Source organism: Marmota monax, unplaced genomic scaffold (assembly GCF_021218885.2).
Source record: "Marmota monax isolate L192 unplaced genomic scaffold, Marmota_monax_Labrador192_F-V1.1 WCK01_AAM20220418_F8-fsc00087, whole genome shotgun sequence".
Taxonomy (NCBI): domain Eukaryota; kingdom Metazoa; phylum Chordata; class Mammalia; order Rodentia; family Sciuridae; genus Marmota; species Marmota monax.
Window position 1 is genome coordinate 6,765,453 of NW_026693476.1, and position 24,865 is coordinate 6,790,317.

The 24,865-nt window shown below is 39.2% G+C and overlaps 1 protein-coding gene across 10 annotated transcripts in view; it reads left to right on the forward strand.

Moving 5' to 3' along the window:
- St7l (suppression of tumorigenicity 7 like) overlaps positions 1 to 24,865 on the forward strand; it is a 166,249-nt gene that overhangs the window by 114,841 nt on the left and 26,543 nt on the right. For 7 of the 10 annotated variants that reach the window (XM_046458261.2, XM_046458249.2, XM_046458247.2 and 4 more), the window contains one exon: positions 3,645 to 6,414. The exons of 2 other annotated variants lie outside the window; for them this stretch is intronic. In XM_046458261.2, coding sequence (XP_046314217.1) covers positions 3,645 to 3,914 — 270 coding nt within the window. In that variant the 3' untranslated portion in view covers positions 3,915 to 6,414. Of the gene's footprint in view, positions 1 to 3,644; positions 6,415 to 24,865 lie in introns of those variants that run through there. One more of the 10 variants, XR_009228091.1, reaches the window with a different exon arrangement.

A 24,865-nucleotide genomic window follows, 5' to 3' on the forward strand; every position in this document is an offset into this window, starting at 1 on the left:
GCAACTCTGAAATGGAGGGAAGTGAATGAAGGGACAGGCCACCTCTGCCCTAAAGTGGGCAACCCAGAATGGGGCTTTGCTTCTTCTACTCCTCTCCCCCTCCCCCAGCCCCCAGTTCCCCAGGAGGAACCCCAGGCTGCAGGAGCCAGCTGACTGTAAGAACTGCACTCAACCACTTAACTAGAGAACAACTATGGAGCCAGAGAAGAGGTTTTCTGGGATCTGCCACTTTGGAGCTTCGAATCTCAAAATAAACTTTCAGTCTCAAGGTCCTAGATACTATTGGAGAGCTCAGCTCCTCACGCAAGGGCCAGTTTGGGGGCTTCCAGGCAGAAGGTCAAGGCCAGAGGCTCAGGCTAGCTCCCGACCTGTTTCTCTGGCTTATCCCCAAACCCACTGGAGTCAGGGGGAAGAGTTTCTGGTTTGAGACTCAAGTACTGGTTTCCACGGCCCTGCATGGAGTCAAGTCAGCACTTATTAAGCACCTACTGTATGCCCACCACTGGCCAGGGCATCCTAAATGACATGGAAGGAGAAAAAGTTCTTACTCCCAAGGCATTTTCAGGCAAATGTAATAAAGCCAGCTGAGGGTGGCACTCTAGGCTCTGCTGGGGTTCAAGGCTAAATACTGCAGACATGTTGTGCAGTAGCATCAGTAGAGACCTGGGCAAGAATCCCAGGCCACCCCCCAACCCACTCCCCCTCGGGCTGCCAGATTCTTTGGAGCCTCCAGCAGACAGCTTCCACCTAACCATCAGAGCTGGTTTTCCTTATGGTGCCACTACAGCCCCCTGCCCTTTGCATACATAAGTGGGTGCCGAAAGGGGAAAGGTTCCCTCTCACCCTTGATGTTTCATCTCACGCTCTGCTCCCCAGTGAGGCCACTTAGGGTTAAGATCCATTTTTCACCCTATTCTCAGCTGTATATAGCTGAATGACTTTGAATTCTTACTGGCCCTTGGATGGGAGTGGAGATGAGCTAAGGGGAGCTGGGTGTGGGTAAACAGCTCTTACTCCACCCTGGCCTATCCTCCAGAAGGCCCCCCTTTCCTGGGCCCCTTTGGCGATGACCTTCTCTTTCCCGGTGGGTGGGAGATGGTGTGGATGGTAATGAGCAGAGAGAAAGGCCAAGAAGGGGCTGGGGGGAGGTTTGGATGGGAGTCAAGGAATTCCTGAGCCTGCTACTTGCACAAGCCCCCCACCCCCCCACCCCAGACGCCTTTCCTGAGATTTCTTTGCAAACCAAGGCAGGTCTCATTTGAATTGGGGCCAGGTTCACACAGGCCCCTAGTGCTCCACCTCCTGCCCCTCGGCACCATGCAGAGAAAAGAGAGCTTGGGAAGAACCCGGGGCTTTTAAGGGGGGTAATGTGGGGATCCATGCTTTCTACACAGCCTGGCTGGCCTCTTCTTGGTATTTATGAGCTCCCAGGCGAGACATGGAACGTGTCTCAAAGAGGCCAGGCCAAACAGGCTTCGGAGGGAAGGAGCATCCAGCCCCTAATCAAGGGAAGGGCTTGGTGGGGCAGTGTCCTCTGCATCCAGCTAGTGGCTAAACAGGGAGGGCAAACTACTCTCTAGGACACAAGGAAAAGAGGGATTCAGGAACTAGGGGAAAGAGGAGATTTGGGGAGGCAGGATCACCAGGGCAAGGCATAAAGGGGGGGTCTGGAGCCTTTTAGCACTTTGGCTGTAATCAGTCTGGAGCCAGGCGGTGGGCGGGCTGACGGCCATCCTGGGCGGGTGGCCCAGGTTCTGTGTGAGGCCAGTGGGTGTGCTGCTGGGATCTTGGGTGGTCACTGACCGACCTCTTCCCAAGGGAGTGTTCCCATTTTGTCCCCAGACCCTTTTTCCAGTCTGCCTGTAGAAAATAAACTAAGCATTGAGCTTTTTTTCTCTCCCCACTACCTGTTCTGGGCCCCCAAATGATCTGGAAGAGTAATTTATTTCCAGTAAACAAATATCTGCAGATCCCACTATCTGCGTTATTCTTCTCTGCCCTCCTCAGCCCACTCTGCCCCTGTTCTCATGCTCCCCCTGTCTTTCATCTCGGGTTCCATCTCTCTCTGGATCTCTCAAAGGCTTGTGTACTCCACGTGTATTCCTCTCTGTCTCTTTGGGTTTGTCTTCCTGTGTTTCTATGTCTGCCTGCCTTTCAACCCTGTCTGAATGTCTGTCTGCCCCTCTTTCTAAACTCTGTCTCTTGTCTGTCTCTACAGGCTGTCTCTCAGCACGTGTCTCTCTTTCCCTCTTTGTCTGAATCTGTACAACTGTTGGTCTTGCTCTTCTTTCTCTCCCTATCTCTGTCTTTTTTTTTTGCCTCTTTGTGGCTTTCTCAGTCTGTGTGTGCATGTGTGCCTGCCTGCCTGCCTGTCTTTTCCTTTGTGTGTGGCTTTCCCCTTCTCTCTCTCCTGCTCTGTTTTACACTTTCCCTGTGCATCTCCTGCAACACAATGCAAAGTACACCTGACAAGGAAAAAAAATCAGAAAATCTTTCCCCTTTTAACTCATCCAGGCACTATTTGCATGACTCTAAGTCACTTTACCACTTCAGGCCCCAGCTTTCCCACTAGTAGAATAAGTAGGGTGAAGATCTAGTTCTCTCTGGGAGTTTCTATCTTTATCTCTCCTTTCTTGTGGTACAAGCCACCCTGGGTTCCTATAAGGCCCTGCTTCTCTGATTCCTAAAGTAGACCCTGAAGTCAAAACTCTAGCATCCTAGTGGAAAGGGGTCTCTGATATTGTTAGCTAGCAGGCCCTGAAAGGAGGACGCATCACTCCTCCACTGCCTTAAACATCAGGGTAGACAAGGTTCCTTTCTGGGGCCAGGTCTGGGATACAAACCAGATTAGCTCATCTCTCTAATCCTCTTTGTGCTGGGGCCTCTGCCAGGCAGGGACACCCACAGCGCAGAGCGAGGGTGTGTGTGTGAGTGTGTGTGCAGATTCTTGGAGAAGGCTGGACACTCAAGGTTCTCCTCCCCCTGCTACCCTGTCCTGCCTTAAAAACCCAAATCAGCAGCTCTCACTGTATGAGAAATGTTATCAGGCTTCAGCCAAGTCAGGTTTTCCATAATCTGGCCATCCCACAACTCTTCCCTGATCTCTCTTTCTCTATAGCCTCTCTAGGACTGGACTAGCATTCCAGCCATCCCCCAGTTCTGGAACAGCTCGACCTACCCCACCTCCACACTTATCACACTGCCGTGTGTGTGTGTGTGTGTGTGTGTGTGTGTGTGTGTGTGTGTGTTTTCTGCAGTCATCAGACTTTCCTTCCCTTCTCAAAAAGCCCAGAGCGACAGGCAGCACTTGGGACGTGGGGGAGGGACAGGACCGGAAGCAGGCTGTCCCTAGTCTTCACACTCCAAATTGGAGGAATCAGGCCCTTCTCTGAAGTTTCATTTGGAGAGATCTCTTTTGGCTGATAAGATCAAAGCATTCCCTTTGCCAAATCATTACCTTATTGTCGAGGCAATTACAGAACTTATTGTATCAATTAGCCAGGTCTCCAGCTGCAGCCGATTATCGCTGACAGTTGTGCGTGCGCTTGCAAAGGAAAGGGTCTGCCGGGCCCAGCCAACCCGGAGAGGGGAGGGCTGGGTGCAGGGCCGGGCTCTGGCAAGGCCCAAATCTGGCCTCGCCGCAGGAGCTGTCCGGCTGCTGTCAGCGGGGATGGGCCCCAGGAGTTCAGCCGAGGCGCGAGGCTGAACCGAGAAGAACCCGCTGGTCCCTCCACGACGCTGCGCCGAGATCGCTCTTTCCTGGGACTCCACACCTGCTCGCCAATGGCCCAGGGGATCAAACCAACGCAACTGGGAGAGGTAGAGATTGCTCAGACCAAGGCAAGGCCCCCCGCCCAAGCCCGGAAAATGCTGTGCGAGCCAAGAGGCCGGCCCCTTCCCGACTCTGTGAGTGATTCACTCCGTGGGCCCGGCGCCCCGCCGCGGCGTTCGCAGGAAAGACAAGACAGGGTAAGCTTAGTCTTCTTGGGGACTCCTGCGTTTCAGACCCAGAGAAAACTTTAGTAGGAGTCAGCATGACGAGAAGAACCACGCCGTAGGGTCAGGTGGGACGCGGGAGTCCCCTAGAGCAGTGGTTCTCAAACCTGGTCTCAGAAGCTCTTTATACATATTATTCAAGTCCCCCCAAAAGCTTTTGTTTGTATGGGCTATATCTATTTACCAATATTAAAAATTAACATGAACACAGAACCCACCAAAGAGCTCCCAACGACCAAAGATAGGCTATCTGAGCAACAAAATAAAATAGTTTTGGATTGTAATCCAAAGTATAAAATAAATATCCATGAATCTATTAATAAAGAAATGGGGGGGGGGAGAGAGAGAGAGAGAGAAGAGAGAGATCCATCCTATGTAGAAGATTTCCTAATAATTTATGTAGACACTCTGCCCTCAAAGAGCTGGAATAAATCTCCCCACTCAAGTTTAGCCAGTGACTTCCAAACAGTATAGCACAAGAAGGAAGCTTAGAGGATAAGAGCCAATCTACAGTGGAGAAACAGATACCTCAATCAGGTGATCAAGGTCAACATCATCAGTCAGGGTGATAGCATGCACCCTTGGTACAATGTGATGACAATGACACTTTATTATCTTGTTGCTGTGTAGAAAGAGGAACTATCACTTGTTGCTGGTGGGAATGAAAAATGATTCCACCACTTTGAAAGAAATTCAGTAGTTTTTAGAAAACTCCATATACCCTTATCACATCATGCAGTAATTTCACTCTTTGGTATTTGATCAAAGAAGTTGAAAATTCACATCCACATAAAAACCTGCATGTTAATGTTTATGGCAACTCTGGTCATAATTGCCCAAATTCAGAAGCAACTAGCATATAGTTCAATAGATGAACGGATAAATTGTTATATCCAGAAAATGGAGTATTATTCAATGCTAGAAAGAAACAAAGAATCAAGCCATGAAAAGACATGGAGAAAACTTCAATGCATAGTGCTAAGTGAGAGAAGTCAATCTGAAAAGGCTGTGATTTCCAATTATATGACATTTTGGAAAAGGCAAACTATGGAAACAGCAAAAGGGTAATTTCCAGGGTTCCTTCTTCTTTGGTTTTCCTTCCCCTAACCCCAGTGTAATCATGAGAAAAACATCAGGCAAATTCCATCTGAAGGGCTTTTTTTTTTTTTTCTTTCCCTGCAATGCTGGAAATTGAACCCAGGACTTTGCACATACTAAGCAAGCAGTCTACCCCCAAGCTACATCCCAGCCTCATCAGAGGAGTCTTCTACAAATTACCTGACCAGTACTTCTTAAAATTGTCAAAGTCATCAAAAACAAGGAAATTCTGAGAAACCATTGTAGCCAAGAAGCACCTAAGGAGACATGACAGCTAAATGTAGTATTGTATCCTGGATGAGATCCTGGAAAAGAAGAATGACATTATGGGAAAACTGAGGAAATCTGATTAAATATGGACTTTACTTAATAATGCGTTAATCTTATGTATTAGTCCTGTTTTCTGTTATTTAAAAATAACGTGATTCCACAATTATAAAGAATTATAAATATTTTATAAATTACATAGGTAAATTATAAAGAGAACACATTTATTTTGGTTTATAATTCTGATAATGGCCTTCTTGCTGACAGAGTTGCAGTGCTACATAGGGCAATATGTGGTGAGAAACAGGGGGCACATGTGTATGCATATCCTCTTCTCTCCCTCCGCGCCATTGTAAAGCCACTAGGATTCAATCATGGAGATTCCCTAATGACCCTGATGACCTAATCCTAATCACTTTCCAAAGGCCCCACTTCCAAACACCATAGTTAGATTGTTTTGATTCTTTCAATACCTCAAGGACAGTGAGGATTAGATTCCAACATGAGATTTGGAGGAACAAACCATATTCAAACCCATAGTATATTGGTTCAATAATTGTTGGGGCTGGGGTTGTCGCTCAGTGGCAGAGCACTTGCCTAACGAATGTGAAGCACTGGGTTTGATCCTCAGCACCACAAACAAACAAAGATGTTGTGTCTGCCGATAACTAAAAAAAAATAAATAAATATTAAAAAATTCTCACAAAAAAAAAATTAAAAAAAAAAAGTAATTGTGACAAATATAGTCACATCTGTAAGGTAAATAACATGTTAATAATACAGAAAACACCTGTAATCTCAGCTACTTGGGAGGTGGAGGCAGGAAGTTTGCAAGTTCCTACAAGATTCTGTCTCAAAAAGTATTGCTCAAATGAAGGTGGAATATGGTGGATATCATGATCCAAAGTACATGTATGAAGACATGAATTGGTGTGAACATACTTTATATACAACCAGAGATATGAAAAATTGTGCTCTATATGTGTAGTAAGAATTGTAATGCATTCGCAGTCATTTATTTAAGAAAAATCAATAAAAATGTATTACTCAGTGGTTGAGTGCCCTTGTGTTCGATCCCCAGTGCCACAAAATAAATAATAAAAAAATGAAATAGTAATAGAGAAAACTGGGTGTGGGATATATGGACACTCTGATTTATTTTTGTAGTTTTTTTCTGGGAATCTAAAACAATTGTAAAAAAATTATCTTAAAAGATTAAAATGGAAGCTGGATATGGTGGCACACACCTGTAATCATCCCAGGAACTGGCGGGGGGGGGGGGGGTGCTGAGGGAGGAGGATTACAAGTTCAAGGCCAGCCTTAGCAATTTAGTGAGGCCCTGCCTGTCTCAATAAGGGGTCGGAGTTGTAGCTCAATGGTAGAACACTTGCTTAGCATGTGTGAGGCACTGGGTTTGATTCTCAGTATTGCGTATAAAGAAAACAAAACAAAGGTCCATTGACAACTAAAAAAATTTTTTTAAATAAAAATAAAAAGGACTAGGGGTGTAGCTCAGTGGTTAGGCACCCCTGGGTTCAATCCTAGGTACAAAAAAAAAGATTTAAATTGAGACATTTATAGTACCTGCAAGGCCCTGGTTCAATCCCCAGTACCATAAACAAACAAAATGGAGACAGTTAAGAATAATTTATTTAAAATTGGTAATATACCCCCCAAACTTGTTAATATTTTTTAAAAACTTGTTAATTCCATATTTTTGTGAAAACATTCCTATGATTTCCAAAAAAAAAAAAAAAAAAGAAGAATGGCATTATTTGACATTTAAAAAAATCTTTAAGATCTAGCTTATCATTTGTGCTTCTATATTTAGGCTGTTGTGATATTACTCATCATGTAGCCTCTAAGAATGCAGGTAAGAAGGGCAAATAACAACTTTTGTGTGTGTATGTGTGTGGTACTGGGGACTGAACCCAGGAGAGCACTACCTCTGAGCTACATCCCCAGTCCTTCTATTTTATTTTGAGATAGGATCTAGCTAATTTGCTGAAGGTTTCACTAAATTGCTGAGGCTGGCTTTGAACTTGTGATTCTCCTGCCTCAGCCTCCAAAGTAGCTGGGATGACATGTGTGCATCACTGTGCTCAGCCAAATAAACATCTTAATATTACTAAGAAGCTCTTTGAGAACCACTGCCTTAGAAACCTTGTCCATTACTATAATTCTAGATCCCTGACGATTCAAAGTCCTTAATTGACATCTCTTCTGAGTTCTCTGATTATGTCTGTAATACACCCTTTTCTCCCCTAATCACCTACCCTTTCATGACTTCCCTCTGTATCAACATGACCATCATGCCTCCAGGCATAGCAACTTTGTAGAATTAATAACCACAGTATAAAATAACTTAGTAATGGGACTCTTCTTGTTTTTTTTTTTCAAAAATTTTTAATACTTATTTATTAGTTATCTGCAGACACAACATCTATGTTTGTATGTGGTGCTGAGGATAGAACCCGGGCCGCACGCACGCCAGGCGAGCGCGATACGGCTTGAGCCACATCCCAGCCCCTCTTCTTGTTTTTCATGGGGATTGAACCCAGGGCCTTGTGTATGCAAAGCAAGCACCCTACCAACTGAGCTATATCCCAGCCCTTTCATAAATATTTTGAGAAGTGTTACAATCCCTAGACTAATGTATGTGTGATAAACTGTTGTTTTATGACTAGAGACAATTCTGGAGTCAGACCTCGCTTTTTTTTTTTTTTTCTGGATTTGATTATTTTTATTCTACTGACTTTTTTTATTTGTTTTAATTAGCTACACATGACAGTACAATGATTTTGACATATCATACATTTGAATCAGATGGGATATAATTTCTCATTTATCTGAGTATACAGGTTGCAGAATTACATTGGTCTTGCAGTCACGTATATACCCACAGCAATAATATGTCTATTTTATTCTGCTGTCCTTCCTATCCCCCCTTCCCCTCCCCTCCCCTCCTATCACTTCTTTCTACCTAATCTAATGTGACCCACTTTTTTTTTCCCCTCACATCGTTATACCTGTATTCTGTATAACGAAGGGGGTCTCCTTCCCTCTTCCATGCAATTCCTATTCTCCCTCCCTTTCCCTCCCACCTCTCTTCTCTATCTAGAGGTAATTTTCTTCTCATGCTCTTCCTCCCTACCCCATTTTGAGTCACCTCACTTATATCAGAGAAGATATTCGGCATTTGTTTTTTAGGGATTGGCTAACTTCACTTAGCATAATCTACTCTAATGCCATCCATTTCCCTGCAAATGCCATGATCTTGTTATTTTTTAGTGCTGAGTAATATTCCACAGTGTATAAGTGCCACATTTTTTTTATCCATACATCCATTGAAGGGCATCTAGGTTGGCTCCGAAGTCTAGCTATTGTGAATTGTGCTGCTATAAACATTGATGTGGCTGTGTCCCTGTAGTATGCCGTTTTTAGGCAGACCTCTCTTTCTAATGAAATCTTCTTCTTTCCCGAACATAGCAGCTTGAGTTTCAACCATGCAATGATAATGCTCCCTGGTTTAGTAGTTTTGACATTTGCTTTGTTTTAGCAAAGATGATTTTTCTACCATGGCCACAGCCAGGTAAACCCATTGTGACCAAGAGGTATACTTTTAGAGCAATTTCCTGACATCTTCAGAAACGAGCTGTGGGGGCATTCAATTTCTGTAAAACCTCCCCTTCCACAGAACTTTATTCACACTTGCCCTGTCAATGAATCAACCAATATTGTTGGTTACCTGTGGGCAAGTAGCTCTCTGAGCTTCAGTCTCCAAAAGGATCCAGTTGACACTGTCATTTTCTGCATCATCTTCGATGCTTTTGTGTCTCATCTTTAAAAAAAAAAAAAAACAAAACTAGGAATTGAACCCAGGGGCACTTTACCACCGAGCCCCACCCCCAGGCCTTTTTATTTTGTTTTTTTAAATAAAATATTTTTTGTGGTTGTAGATGGATATAATACCTTTATTTTATTTATTATTTTTATGTGGTGCTGAGGATTGAACTCAGTGCCTCACATATGCTAGTGAGCTACAGCCCCAGCCTCGACCTTTTTATCTTTTATTTTGAGACAGGGTCTTGATAAGCTACCCAGGCTGGCATCAAACTGTTCCTCCTGTCTCAGTCTCCTGAGTCACTGGGATTACAGGTGTGCACCATTGCACCAGGCTTTAGAAAATTTTACCTTTTTTAAAAAAATCTTTTTAAAAAATATTTTTAGTTGTAGATGGACATAATACCTTTTAATTTATTTATTGTATGTGATGCTGAGGATCAAACCCAGTGCCTTACACATGCTAGGCAAGTGCTCTATTGCTGAGCCACAACCCCAGCCCCTCTCCCTGTTTTAAAATTATAGAAGTAATATATTCATGTAAATAAAGACTTCAAATATGTACATGTAGTAAAAAGTGAAGTCCCTCTTCATAGCCCTTCATAGAGTTAAGCACAATTATTTCTGCTCAGATTATGCACTTTCTGTTATAAATCGTGTAATTCTGAAATAGAACTGGGACCAAACTATTGATATTACTTTGATTTGCATTTTCCCCCCAAAACCACATCTGTTATCTTTCTATACTCTTTTTTGTAGCTGTCATATAATATTCTAAGCTGTGCATGATCATAATTTACTTAACTATTCTACTGATAAATAGGTTATGTCCAAATTTATGTACTACAATCAATACTACATATATATCTTGGAGCAATATGTGATTATTTCTCTAGAAATGAAACCGCGATGTCCATGGGCATGCATATTCTAAATTTTGATGCATATCACCAAAATATTCTTTGAAAAGATATTATACCAGTATATACAACTTAGGAGCCCTCATTTCCCTATATTCTCACCAAATTTTGGACATGAATCTTTCTGAAATAGCAATCTGATGCTATCTCATAGATTTTATCTGTACTATTCTGATTATTAATGCGTGCTAAGCAAGTGCTTTACCACTGACCACATCCCCAGCCCCCTTTTTAACATTTTGAAATTTTTCTCTAGTTTGAGGGTTTCCTCTAGGTTGCTGAGACTAGCTTTGAATTTATGATCTTCTTGCTTCAGCCTCCCAAGTAGCTGGGATTATAGGCATGCACCACTGTGCCTTGCCATTGCATCAGTTTTGAGGAATGCATAAAGACATATACTCTCCATTAAGAGCAGTTTCACTACCCTAAAAAGCCTCTGTGCTCCTCTTATTCATTCCTCTCAACTAAATCCTGGCAACTACTGATTCTTTTACTGTTTCCATAGTTTTGCCTTTTCCAGAATGTCATATAATTGGAAATCACAGCCTTTTCAGATTGACTTCTCTCACTTAGCAGTATATCTTTTCATGGCTTGATTGCTCATTTCTTTTTAGCACTGAATAATACTTCATTCTCTGGATGTAACACAGTTTATCCATTCATCTACTGAAGAATATGTTAGTTGCTTCCAAATTTTGGCAATTATGATTAGAGCTGCCATAAACATTTGTGTGCAGTTTTTTTTCGTGGATGTAAATTTTCAACTTCTTTGGGAAAATACCAAGGAGTGAAATTACGACATAATGTGGTAAGTGTATGTGGAGTTTTCTAAAAACTCTTCAACTGTCTTCCAAAGTGATCATGCCATTTTGCATTTCCACCAAAAATGAGAGAGAGATTCTTCTTGCTTCACAATCTTGTCACCATTGTTAATGTTTTAAGTCTGGTCATTCCAATATGTGTCTAGTGGTATCTCATTGTTATTTTAGTTTGCATTTCCTTAATTACTTATAATGTGGAGTATCTTTCGTATACTTATTTGCTATCTCTATCTTTTTTGGTGAGGTCTTTGGCCCAATTTTTAATTCGATTGTTTTCTGATTGAGTTTTTTTAAAAAATAATTTTTATTAGAGCAATAAAATTTTACATAGTAATTAGGTTCAATTTGACAAAACCATATATGCAAGGAACTTGATTTCAAGCTCCATCCCCCCTTTTCCTTTCCTATTCCCTCCTTTTATTTTCCCTCCTCTATTTTATTAAACTTATTAAACATGTGCATAAAAGTGAAATTCCCATTGGTAGTTTTGTATATGAATATAACATGTTTTTGTTAAATTCATTCCATTTATCTTCCCCTTTCCCCCCTTCCTCCCTCTCCTCTTCCTACATTTACTCCACCCATCTTCCCATTTCTTTATGATGTCCAGTTTCCTCCCCAACTTGCTTCTTTCCCTTATTTCGCTCTAGCTTCCACATATGAGGGAAAACATTGAATCTTTGATTTTCTGAGTCCAGCTTACTTCGCTGAGCATGATTTTCTCTATTTCCATCCATTTACCAGCAATTGCCTTTATTTCATTCTTTTTTTAAATTTTTAATGTTGGTTGTTCAAAACATTACATAGTTCTTGATATATCATATTTCACATTTTGATTCAAGTGGGTTATGAACTCCCATTTTTACCCCGTATACAGATTGCAGAATCACATCAGTTACACATCCATTGATTTACATATTGCCATACTAGTGTCTGTTGTATTCTGCTGCCTTTCCTATCCTCTATTTATTTCATTCTTTATGGCTGAGTAAAACTATATCGTGTATATATACCAAATATTCTTAATCTGCTCATCTATTGACAGGCATCTGAGTTGATTTAATAATTGGGCTATTGAGAATGGTGCTGCTATAAACATTGTAATGGCTGTATCCATATAGGATGCTGATTTTAGAACTTTTGGATAAACACCAAGGAATGGGATGGTTGGGTCATATGGTGGTTCCTTTCCTAGTTTTTTGAGGAATCCCCATACTGCTTTACAGAGTGGTTGTACTAATTTGCAGTCCGGTAGGTACACAATGTAAGAGTGTACCTTTTCCCCCACATCCTCACCAGCATTGATTATTATTCATGTTCTTGATAATTGCCATTCTGACTTCAGTGAGATGAAATATTAATGTAGTTTTGATTTGCGTTTCCATAATTGCTAGAGATGCTGAACATTTCTTTCATATATTTCTTGGTCATTCATGTTTCTTCTTTTGAGATGTTTTTCTTTGTTTCCCTATTTATTGATTGGGCTATTTTGCCAGGGGCATTGCTTTTTAAGTTCTTCGTATATTTTGGATATTAATCCCATTTCAGAGGAGTAGCTGGCAAAGATTTTCTCCCATTCCATAGTCTCTCTCTTCACTCTTTAAAATTTCCATTTCTGTGTGCAGAAGCTTTTGAATTTGATGGCATCCCACTTATTGATTTTAGGCTTTATTTCTTGAGCTTTAGGGGTCTTGTGGAGGAAGTTGGAGACTGCACTTATATGAGGGAGTGGTGACCCTATTTTTCCTTCTAGCAGTTTCAAGGTTTCTGGTATAATTTCTAAGTCTTTGATCCAATTTGATTTGACTTTTGCTCAGGGTGAAATATAGGGATCTTAATTCATTCTTCTACATGTGGATATCCAGTATTCCCAGTACCATTTATTAAAAAGGGCTTTTTTCCCCAACATATATTTTTGGTACCTTTGTCAAGTATCAGATGACTGTATAAATTTAGGTCTATTCCATTGGTCTTCATGACTGTTTTGATGCCAATTTATGCTGTTTTTGCTACTGTAGCTCTGTAATATCATCTGTGATCAGGTATTGTGATGGTTGCTGTATCATTTTTCTTGCTCAGAATTGCTTTGACTATTCTGGGTCTCTTATTTGTCCAAATGAATTTCAGGGTTGTTTCTTGTTTGTTTGTTTGTCTTTTTTTTTTTCAGTTCTATGAGAAATGTCATTGGTATTTTGGTGGGAATTGCATTGAATGTGTCCATTACTTTTGGTAATATAATCATTTTGACTATATTAATTATGCCTATCCAAGAACATAGGATGTCTTTCCATCTTCTGAGGTCCTCTTCAGTTTCTTTCTTCAGTGTTCTATAGTTTTCATGGTAGTGATCTTTCACCTCTTTAGTTAGATTAATTCACAGATTTTTTTAAGGTTATTGTTATGAAGGAGGTAGTTTTCCTAATTTCTTTCTGAGTTGAAACACTACTGGAGTATAGAAAAGCTTTTGATTTATGAGTGTTGATATTGTATCCTGCTACTTTGCTAAGTTCATTTATCAGCTCTAGAAGTCTTGGGGTGAAATTTTTTGGGTCTTATAGATCTGGGATCATGTCATCAGCAAATAGTGAGAATTGGACTTATTCTTTTCTAATTTGTATCCCTTTAATTTCCTTCTCTTGCCTGATTGGCCTGATTAGAATTTCAAGAACTTGAATAGAAATGGTGAGAGTAGACATCTTTGTCTTATTCCTCATTTTAGAGGAAAAGCTCTCAGTTTTTCTCCATTCAGTATGATTTTGGCTAAGGGTTTTTTAAAACCCTTATACAAAGCCTTTATAGTGTTGAGGTAAGTTCCTTTATCCCTAGTTTCTCCAATGTTTTTTTTTAAACATTTAGTTTTTAGTTATAAGTGGACACAATGTCTTTATTTTACTTTATGTGGTGCTGAGGACCGAATCCAGTGCCTCACGCATGTTAGGCGAGCGCTGTACCCCTGAGCCACAGCCACAGCCCTCTCCAGTGTTTTAACATAAATGGTTACTGTATTTTATAATAGGCCTTTTCTACATCTATTGACTTGATCATAAGATTCTTGTTATTGATTCCATTTAGATGGTGAATTACATTTATTGATTTGTGTATGTTGAACCATCCTTGCATCTCTGGGATGAAGCCTACTTGATCATAATATATGTTATATATATATATGTTTTAGCGGGGAGAGCGTAATGGGGATTCAATCCTGGGGTACTTTACAGCTGAGCTACATCCCCAGCCCTTTTTAAAATTGTTTTCATTTTGGGACAGGGTCTCACCAAGTTGCTTAGGGCCATGCTAAATTGCTGAGGCTGGCTTTGAATTTATAATCCTCCTGCCTTAGCCTCCCGTGTTGCTGGAATTACAGGCGTGTGGCACAGCAACTGGCTTAATATATTTTTGAATGTGGTTTGCTAATATATTATTAAGTATTTTTCACTATGTTCATCTGGGATATTGGTCTGTAGTTGCCTTTCCTAGATAGTCTTTGTATGGTTGTGGTATCAGGGTTATAGTGGCTTCATAAAATGTGTTGGGAGAATTCCCTCTGTTTCCATTTCATAGAATAATTTGAGGAGGACTCAGGTCAGTACTTCTTTAGAGGTCTGGTAAGAACTCTGCTGATAATCCCCTCTGGTCCTGGGCTTTTCTTTATTGCTAGCCTGTAAATAGCTGTTTCAATTTCATGACTTGATATGGGTCTGTTTAGGCTTTCTATATCTTCCTGTTCAGTTTGGGTAAGTCATATGTGTCTACAAATCTGCCAATGTCTTCTGGATTTTGAACTTTATTGAATTATAAATTTTCAAAATAGTTTCTAATGATCCTCTGGGTTTCAAAAGTATCTGTGATAATATCTCTGTTTTTCATTTTTAATCTTGTTGATTTGGGTATTCTCCTTTTTTGGGGTTAGTTTGGCTTATTTATTTTTTTCCAAGAACTAACTTTTTGTTATATTGATCCTTATATTATTTTTTATTCTTGATTTTATTAATCTGGGCTCTGATTCTTATTATTTCTTGTCTTCTACTGACTTTGGAGTTATTTTGTTCTTTTTTCCCCTAAGGCTTTTAGGTGGAACATGAGCTTATTTACTTGAAATCTCTCTATTTTTTAATGTAAGCACTCAATGAATTTTCCTTTTAGAACTGCTTCCATACTGCCCCAAATACTTGGATATGTTGTATCTTTGTTTTCATTTATTTTTAAGAATTTCTTTTCTCATGTTCTTATTATTTTTCTCACTTTTTATTTCTAGTTTTGTTCCATTATGATCCAATAGAATGTATGGGATTATATTAATCTTTTTGTATTTGCTAAGACTTGTACTGTGACCTAGAATGTGGTCTATTTTGAAAACAGTTCCAGGAGCTACTGAGAAGAAGGTGATTTCAGCAGTTTGGGGGTGAAATATTCTATAAATGTCTATTAGGTCCATTTAATTTATACTATCATTTAGGTTGAATGTATCTTTATTGATTGTATGCTTTGATGACCTGTCTATTGGTGATAAAGGTGTGTTGAAATCACCCACTATTATTTTATTCTGATCTATCTGGGATTTAATGTCAAGGAGTATTTTTTAATGTAACTGATACATTGACATTTGGGGGATATACATTTACTATTGTTATATCCTCTTGATGGATTGTTTCCTTTACTAGGTTGTAATGACCTTCTTTGTCTCTTCTGATTAATTTTTGCTTGAAATCAATTTTATCAGCTATGAGGATCTCTAATCCATCTTGTTTTTGAACTCCATTTGCATTGGATACTTTTTTCCCATCCTTTTTCCTTCAGCCTGTGAGCATCTTTGCCTATCAGATGAGTCTCTTATGAACAGCATATATTTGAATCTTGTTTTTTGATTCATTCACTATGTGAATGAATATGCCTATGTCTTTTCTTGGGGGAGGGTATGGGAGATTGAACTCAGGGCACTGAATCACATCCCTAGCCCTGTTTTGTATTTTATTTCAAGACAGGATCTCAACAAGTTGCTTAGTGCCTCACTTTTGCTGAGGTTAGCTTTGATCTTGTGATCTTCCTGCTTCCGCCTCCTGAGCTGCTGGGATTACAGGTGTGCACCACCATACCTGGTCTGTCTTTTAATTGGAGAGTTGAAACCATTTATATTCAGTGTTATTATGATTGTGTGTTTGTGGTCTGCTACCATTTTTTTTGTTATATTTAATTCTGTCTTGATTCTAATTTAGCTGATTAGTCTTATATTGAACTTCACTTATTTGAGAGTTCTGGATTTTGTTTTTGGGTTCCTTTGTGGTGCAATTTATCTTTGAGGATTCTTAGTAGTGCTGGCTTGGTTGTTATGTATTCTTTTGTTTTTTTAGTTGTAAATGGAAACAATACCTTTGTTTTATTTACTTTTATGTGGTGCTGAGGCTCAAACCCAGTACCTCATACGTGCGAGGCAAGCACTCTACCGCTGAGCCACAACCCCAGAATGGGTGCTATGTGTTCTTTAAGCTTATCTTTTTCTTTCTTTCTTTTTTTAAAGGAAGCTTTTTGTTGTTGTTGTTTATTTATTTATTTATTTTTTAATGTGGTGCTGGGGATGGAACCCAGTGCCTCACGCATGCTAGGCAAGTGCTCTACCACTGAGCCACAATCCCAGCCCCTAAGCTTATCTTTTCATGGAAAGTTTTAATTTCCTCATCAAATGTGAGAGAGAGTTTTGCTGGGTATAGCAATCTTGGTTGGCAGTTGTTTTCTTTTAGAGCCTGGAATATCTCATTTGAAGCCCTCCTTGATTTTAGTGTCTGCTAAAATCAAGAATCACTTCTGAGAAGTCAGAAGTAAGCCCTATTGGTTTACCTCTAAATATGATCTGATGTTTCTCTCTTGCAGCTTTTAATATTCTTTCATTTGATTCATGTCTTTCATTTCCAGTAGTTCTGATTGGTTTCTTTTCACTATTTCTATTTCTTTTTTGTAGTAGTCTTTCGTCTCCTGCATTTGCTCTCTTAGTTCATTACTTAGATTTTCTTTTAGTCACTAAACATTTTAATAACCAGATTTTTATAATCCTTTTCTGGAATCTCACCTACTTCTGTATTTGTGGGATCCTTTGTTGGAGGGTTCTGAGTTTGGGGGGGGGCAGATTTGTTTGCCTGTTTCTTCATGTTTTCAGAGGTCCTGGACTTGCACATCTTCTTTTATGTGTGTAGATAAATTTAAAAAAAAAATCTGGGATTTCTGTGTTATTGATGTATGTGTAGATGTCAAGGGGGCGTGGGAACTGAAGGCTGCTCTTCCTAGGAGCCTGGGTTTTGTTTGAGGGGTTTTGTCTCCCCACTTATATGTGTCAAAGTTACATTTAGGCTCAGGTGGCATTCAGTCTTGTGTAGGTGAGATTCATTATTATTTGGCAAGGTTGTAAGAATTTCTCAGTGGCAGTGTCTCTACTCTGTAGGCTTGAAGTGTCCCAATCACTTTCCAGTCTCTCTCAGTCAGAAGGGGAGCTAGGAATAGAACTAATGTCAGTAACTGATGTGTGAAGATAAATGTCTGGACTCCATTTTGATGTCTATAATATTTTTTTTCAAATGAATGCCCAATTGCTCCAGCAATAGTTTTTTTTAACCTTTATTTTATTTATTTATTTATTTATTTTTTATTTGGTGCTGAGGATTGAACCCAGTGCCTCACACATGCTAGGCAAGTGCTCTACCATTGTGCTACACCCCCAGCCCCTGATGTCTATAATACTAATTGCCATCTCACTGAAAAGATTTCTTCTTGCTTTGTGGGTCTTTGTGGGTTTGCTGTCAGATGCTTCTTTCCTCTAAAATGCCAACTTCTCCCCTTCTATTGTTGTTTTGTTCACCTGGGCTCTGTATTTTCTTGCTTTATACTCCTGGACCAGTGATTGTAAATAGTTGGATTTTTTATTGCAGTTGTTTTTCTTTGTTTGCAATCTTCATCAATTTTACATTTCCTGGCTTTGGGTGCCCAGTGTTCTCCCTATGGTTCTTTCAGAACCTGTGTAGTGGAGAAAGCTGGGGCTCCTGAGCATAGGAGGGAGAGCCTAGAAATGCATCTAAAGAAAGGGACTCCAGAGACAAATGCTACACCAGATTGCCCTATTGAGTTTTAAGAGGGTTTTTGTTTGTTTGTTTTTGGTACTGGGGGATTGAACCCAGGGGTGCTTTTCCACTGAGCTACATCCTTGCCCTTTTTTAAAATTTTGATACAGGAGCTCACTAAGTTGCTGAGGCTGGCCTCAAACTTATGATACTTCTTCCTTCACCTCCTGAGTCACTGGGATTACAGGCATATGCCACTGTACCCACTCTACCTCTTTTCTTTATAAATTAGTTGTGTCAGGTAATGAAAAGCTGATGAATACTGTTTTATTTATTTTTCTTATTTCATCACATTCTTCAGAACTTCCTTTGTGGTGTTGATAAGGAGTTGTTACAAACTACATGCAATGATGGACATCTGTAATCCCAGCGAATCAGGAGGCTGAGGCAGGAGGATCACAAGTTTGAGGCCAGTCTCAGCATGTTTATGAGATACTCAGCAACTTTTGAGACCCTGTCTCAAAATAAAAAATAAAAATAACTGATGATGTAGCTTAGTAGTGAAGCACCTATTTCAAATTCCCAGTACCAAAGAAAAAGAAAAGGATTGGTGAAATAGAAGACCAATCCTTTGTCTTATTCCTACTCTTAATGGGAAAGCTTCAAGTTTTTCACTATTAAGCTACTTGTAAATGTTGAGGAAGTTTCCTTGTAAGTTGTTAAGAGGATTTTCTATGAATGGATGTTGAGTTTTGTCAAATGCTTTTTGAGATGGAGTCTCATTATGTTGCTTAGGCAGTTTTCAAACTCCTGGGCTCAAGAAAACCTCCTACCTCAGGCTCCCAATACAAGAAACTAAAGTCATGTTCCACTGTGACTGACTTTGGCATCTATTGATGATCATGTGATTTTTCTTCTTTCACCTATTTATGTGTTTAATTGAGTTTTGAATATTGAACAAGTCTTGTATATCTGGGATAAATCCCAGCTGGATGTGGTATATAGTTATTTTTATACATTGTTGAATTAAATTTACTGATATTTTGTGTAGGAGTTGTAACAATGAGAGATATTAGTCCATAGTTTTTTCATGTAAAGTTTTTGTCTGATTTTGGTGTTAGTAATGGTGATTTCATAAAATAAGTTAGAAAGTATTCCTTCTGTTTATGTCTCCCAGAAGAGATGATGGAGACTTAGGAGCATTTCTTTCTTTTTTTTTTTTTTAAATATTTATTTATTTATTTTAGTTTTAGGCGGACACAACATCTTTGTTTGCATGTGGTGCTGAGGATCGAACCCGGGCCGCACGCATGCCAGGCGAGCGCGCTACCACTTGAGCCACATCCCCAGCCCCAGGAGCATTTCTTACTTACATGTATTTTAGAGTTCATTGGTGAACCTATCTAGGTCTAGTGTTTTCCCTTTTGGAAGTTTATAAATTCTTGATTTAATTTTAAATCAGTTCAGATAGTCTATTTCTATTTTTTCTTTTTTTCTTCCTTCTCCTCCTCTTTTTTCTTCTTTCTTTTATTATTATTATTTTTTTGCAGTCCTAGAAATTGAACTCAGGGCTTTGTGCATGCCACATGAGTTCTACAACTGTGTTACATCCCCAATCTGTTCTATTTATTCTTTTGTGAATTTTCACAGAATATATCTTTCAAGGAATCAGTCCATTTTATAAAGGTTGTCAAATTTGTGGGCACAGAGCTGTTAATAATATTCCTTGATTATCTTTTAAATGTCCCTGGGATCTATAATGATGTCCCTGTTTTTACTTCTGATATTATTAATTTATGACTTTTTTCTTAGCCTGGTTTTTTGATTTTTTTTTCTTGCAGTACTGAGGGTCTTGTGTATGTGAAGCAAGTGCTCTACCACTGAGCTACATTTGGCATTTTTCTATTTGGTGTTCTCCAAGCTTCCCAGACCTGGGTTTGGCATCTGACATTAATTGTGGGGGAATCATAGTTATTATTGTTTCAAATATTCTGTTCTTTTCTCTCTTTCTTTATCTTTCAGCATTCCTCTTATATATATGTTATAGCTTTTATAGTTGTCTCACAGTTCTTGGATATTCTTTGCTTTTTCTTTTTTCCAGATTTTTTTTTCTTTGATTTTCAGTTTTGAAAGTTTATCTTAAAGTGACCCAAAGCTCATAGCTTCTTTCCTCAGCTGTGCCTATCTATTTAGGAACCCAGAAAAAGCATTATTCTTTTCTGGTAGTGTTTTTGATCTTTAGCATTTCTTTTTGATTCTCTCTTAGAATTTTCATCTCTGTTTACATTGCCCATCTGTTCTTGCATTGTTTTATTTATCCATTAGAATCCTTAGTTTCTTAATCATACTTGTTTTAAATTCCAGATCTGATAATTAAAACATCTCTACCATAAACTGAGTCTGGTTCTGGTGAATGTGTGGCACTTCAAACTGCATTCTTTACCTTTTAGTGTGCCTTGTAATTTTTTCTTGATAGCCCGGCTTGATATACTAAGTAAAAAGGACTGTTGCAAATAGAACCTGAGCAGTGTTGTGACAGGTGATGGAAAGGAAGCATTCTAGAGTCCTATGGTCAGGTCTCAGTCTTTTGGTGATTCTGGGTCTGTGAACTTCACAGGGGTTTCTCAATTCTCCCACCTCTTAGGTGGGACAGAATGGGCTGGTGTTGAGTGTTCTCCTTTTCCCAGTTTGATTAGGTCCTGAAACACCCTTAATAGTTTAGAGTCTGGTAAAAATTTCTGATGAAGGCAGGCCTCATAAGAATAGAATGACGGCTTGGGGTTGTGGCTCAGTGGTAGAGCACTTGCCTAGCATATGTGATACACTGGGTTCGATTCTCAGCACCACATAAAAAAAATAAAATAAAGATAGTGTGTCCATCTACAGCTAAAAAAAAAAAAATAAAGAAAAAGAAAAAAGAAAAGAATGAGCTGGGCACAGTAGTGCACACCTGTAACCCCAGCTACTTGGGAAGCTGGACAACTTAGCAAGACCCTGTCTCAAAAAAAAAAAAAGTATAAAGGGATAGGGTTGTAGCCCAGTGGTAAAGGGTAGATTAACTCTGAATTCAATCCCTAGTAACACACACACACACACACAATGTAGGGGCCCCCATGACTGGGTCCCTGTGGAATTTTTAATTCTTGGAGTTGTCATACTAAGCTTTCAGCAGTTCACCAATTACAATTCAGTTTTCCCTACCTGGAATTTCTCATGGGTTTTTGCTCTAAGTTGTGATTTTCTGTGTTCACTTATCTGTGTCTGCAATCTTGGCGGAAGCAGTTTTCCCAGTGACCTCACTTCTCTGATGAATCTAAAAAGACTTCCTGATTTTTCAGTTTGTTCAGTTGTACCAGAAATTGGAATTTTTGAGTGTCTTATTGTTTTAATTTTTTGGTACTGGGGGTTGAACTCACTGAGCCACATCCCCAGCCCTATTTTGTATTTTATTTAGAGACAGGATTTCACTGAGTTACTTAGTGCTTTGCTTTTTGCTTTGGCTGGCTTTGAATTTGTGATCCTCCTGCCTCAGCCTCCTGAGCCTCTGGGATCACAGGCATGCACCACCACGCCCAGTGAGTGTCTTTATTTTTAATTTATTTTTATTTTTTTTATTGAACACAGGTGTGCTCCATCACTGAGCTACCTCCCCAGTCTTTTTATTTTTATTTTAGGGCAGGGTTTCACTTAGTTGCCCAGGCTGGCCTTGAACTTGCCATCCTCCTCCCTTTAGCCTCCTGAGTTGCTATGATTACAGGCTGGACCACTGTGCCTGGCTTGAGTATCTTTTTCATATTGATTTATAAAGATTTCTTTACATATTATGAAATATAAGTCCTTATTATATGTATCGCAAATATTTTTTTCCCTTTTAATTTCATTAATGGTGATGTTACACATAAATTTATGGCTTCCAGGTTACTATCTTATTTAGGAAGTTGTCCTCCACTCCCACAATTATAAAATTAATCTAATATTTTCCTAATGCTTTTTATATTCTTTTATTAAGATCTTTAATGAATAGGGAATTTACCTGTGGAAGTGGTGTACGGTAGGCATCTATTTTAACCCCCTCTGCCCAATTCTCCCTAACTCTTCATATTTGCTCACACTTTTCCCTTAGCCTGAAACACTCTTCCTGTCTCTATCTTTTATTGTGGTGGTGGTGGCAGCACAGCAGATAGAACCCAGGGCCTCACATATACTAGGCAAGCCCTCTACCACTGAACTACACCCCCCCAGCTTAACAGATTCTGTTCTGATATAGAGTTTGTATTAGTCAAGTTTGTAGCAGTAACAAATAATCCTAAAATCTTCATGATTTATAACATGATTTTCTTGCTCAAATTACACGTTAGTGACTGTGGTTAGAGGTTGAGGCTTTCTTTGTCCATATTCTCACTTTAGAATAGGGCTGAAGGAGCAGATTCTTTTGGCTTCAGATGCCAACTGCAAATCCTGTCTTCTGGGACTTCTGACCAGTTGCCTATTGAGAATTCCTACAACCCTCTGCTTAAATTCAATTAGTTTTCTAGGGTGGCTCACAGAACTCAGGAAATACTTCTTTTAAGTTTACCGGTTTATTATATCAATAAAATAAATGATCCAGAATACAAATGAACAGCTAGCCAGATGGAAAAGATGCATGGAACATCCCTTCTCCAGGGGTGCCACCCTAGAGCACCTCCACATGTTCAGCAACTCTGGCTCTCCAAACCCTGACCTTTAGGTTTTTATGAAGGTTTCATCACATAGGCATGGGTGACTAAGTTATTGGCCATTTTAGTGATCAATTCAACCATTAGCCTCTCTCTTCCCAGGAGGTTAGGATGGGTAGGGCTGAAGTTTCCAAACTTCTAATCTCCTTATTTGTTCCCCTAGCAACCAGGCAACATCGTGAGGCTGGTTTCCCAGCCCACCTGTTATTCATTAGCACACAAAAAGACACTTTGGAGATTCCTAGGTTTTAGTAGCTGTGTGTTAGGAAACAGAGGACAGACACCAAATATATGTGACCAAATATGTATTTCTTATTATGTCACACCTTTTAAATTTTCTGTCTGCATCTCCCTGCTCCCCATCATCTTGAGGCATCTGCTAATCTGCTTTTGTTAACTGCATATTGCATTTGTAGAATCTTAAATAAATGGAATGATATATATTTTTTAAAAAATCTGTATTATTTCACCAACATAATTACTTTGAGATCCATCCATATTGAAACTGGGAAGGAAAGACTTTACCACTCCTCTGTCACAATCTCTACTCCCCCAGGGTGTCTGTCATGGCAAGGAGTCTCTCAGCCTCCATTCTTCGTATGAGTTGGGGGTCTGTTTCAATATTGTTGAATGTATTGATAGTTATCCTATCTGTTGCTGAATAGTATTCAATTGTATGGATATACCACTTTTACTTGCTGATGGATATTTGAGTAATTTCAAGTTTTTGGTTATTACTATAAAACTGCTTATGAACATTATTTTATAATCTTTGTGTAAACATACACTTTATTTTTCTTATGTATAAATACTTAAGAGTAAAATGGGTGAATCATGTGGCATCTAAGTGTATGTTTAACTCTAAAGAAAATATCATACTATTTCTCAAAGTTGTGCCATTTATATTCCTATAAGTAGTTCTAGTTGCTCTACTTCCTTGTCAACCTGTAGGAGGAAATGTCATTTTAATTTAGTCATTTCCATAGATGTATAGGGCTGTCTCATTGTGGTTTTAATTTGCATTTCCCTAATGACTGAAGATGTTCAGTATCTTTTCTTTTGCGTATTTGCCTCCTATATGCCTTCTTTTTGAAGTGTCTTGTAAAATATTTCCCCCATTTTTATTGGATTGTTTGCTTTCTTATTGACTTTTCAGAGTTGTGGGGTTTTTTATTTGTTTGCTTGCTTTTTGTGGTACCAGGGATTGAACCCAGGGGCCACATGCCCAGCTCTTTTTCATATTTTATGTAGACACAGAGTCTCACTGAGTTGCTTAGGGCTGTGCTAAGTTGCTTTGAACTTGCAATCCTCCTGCCTCCGCCTCCAGAGCTGCTGGGATTATAAGCGTGTGCCACTGTGCCTGGCTTGAGAGTTCTTTATACATTCTGGATTCAAGTCCTTTTTTAGATATGACTTGAAAATATATTTTTCGATTCAGTGGCTTGTCTTTTCATTCACTTAGGAGTATCTTTTGAAGAGTAGAAGTTTTCAGTTTTGATAAATTCAATTTATCAATTTGTTCTTTATGAATAGCACTTTTGGTATCTTAGGAAATATTTGCCTACCCACAAGATTTTCTATATTATCTTCTACAAGTTTTCATAACTTTAGGGTTTGTTTTTTGTTTGTTGTTGTTGTTTGTAATGCTGGGTATCAAATTCAGGGCTTTACACATATTAGGCAAGTGCTCTTCCACTAAGCTACATCACCAGTCGAGGGTTTACATTTATGCCTACAGTATGTCTTCAGTTAATTTCTGTTTATGGTGTGAAGTATGGATCAAATTTTAGTTTTTTGGATATAAATGTCCACTTATTGAAAATACTATGCTTTCTTCATTGAATTGTTTTACATTTTTGTGATATTATCAACTGATCACTACTTGAGGATCTGTTTCTGGACTCTCATTATTCTAGTAATATAGGTGTTTATTTTTATGTCAATAGAGCATGGTCTTGATTACTGTAACTCTGTAAGAAGTCTTGACATCAGGAGGTAAACTTTTCCAATTTTGTTTTTATTATTTAAACTTTGTTTTGGTTATGTTAGGCCCTTTGTGTTCCTGTACAAATTTTAAAATTAACTTGTCAATTTCTACAAAAGAAAAAAAAAGCCTATTGATGTTTTCATTGGGATTGCTTGGATCTACATATCAGTTT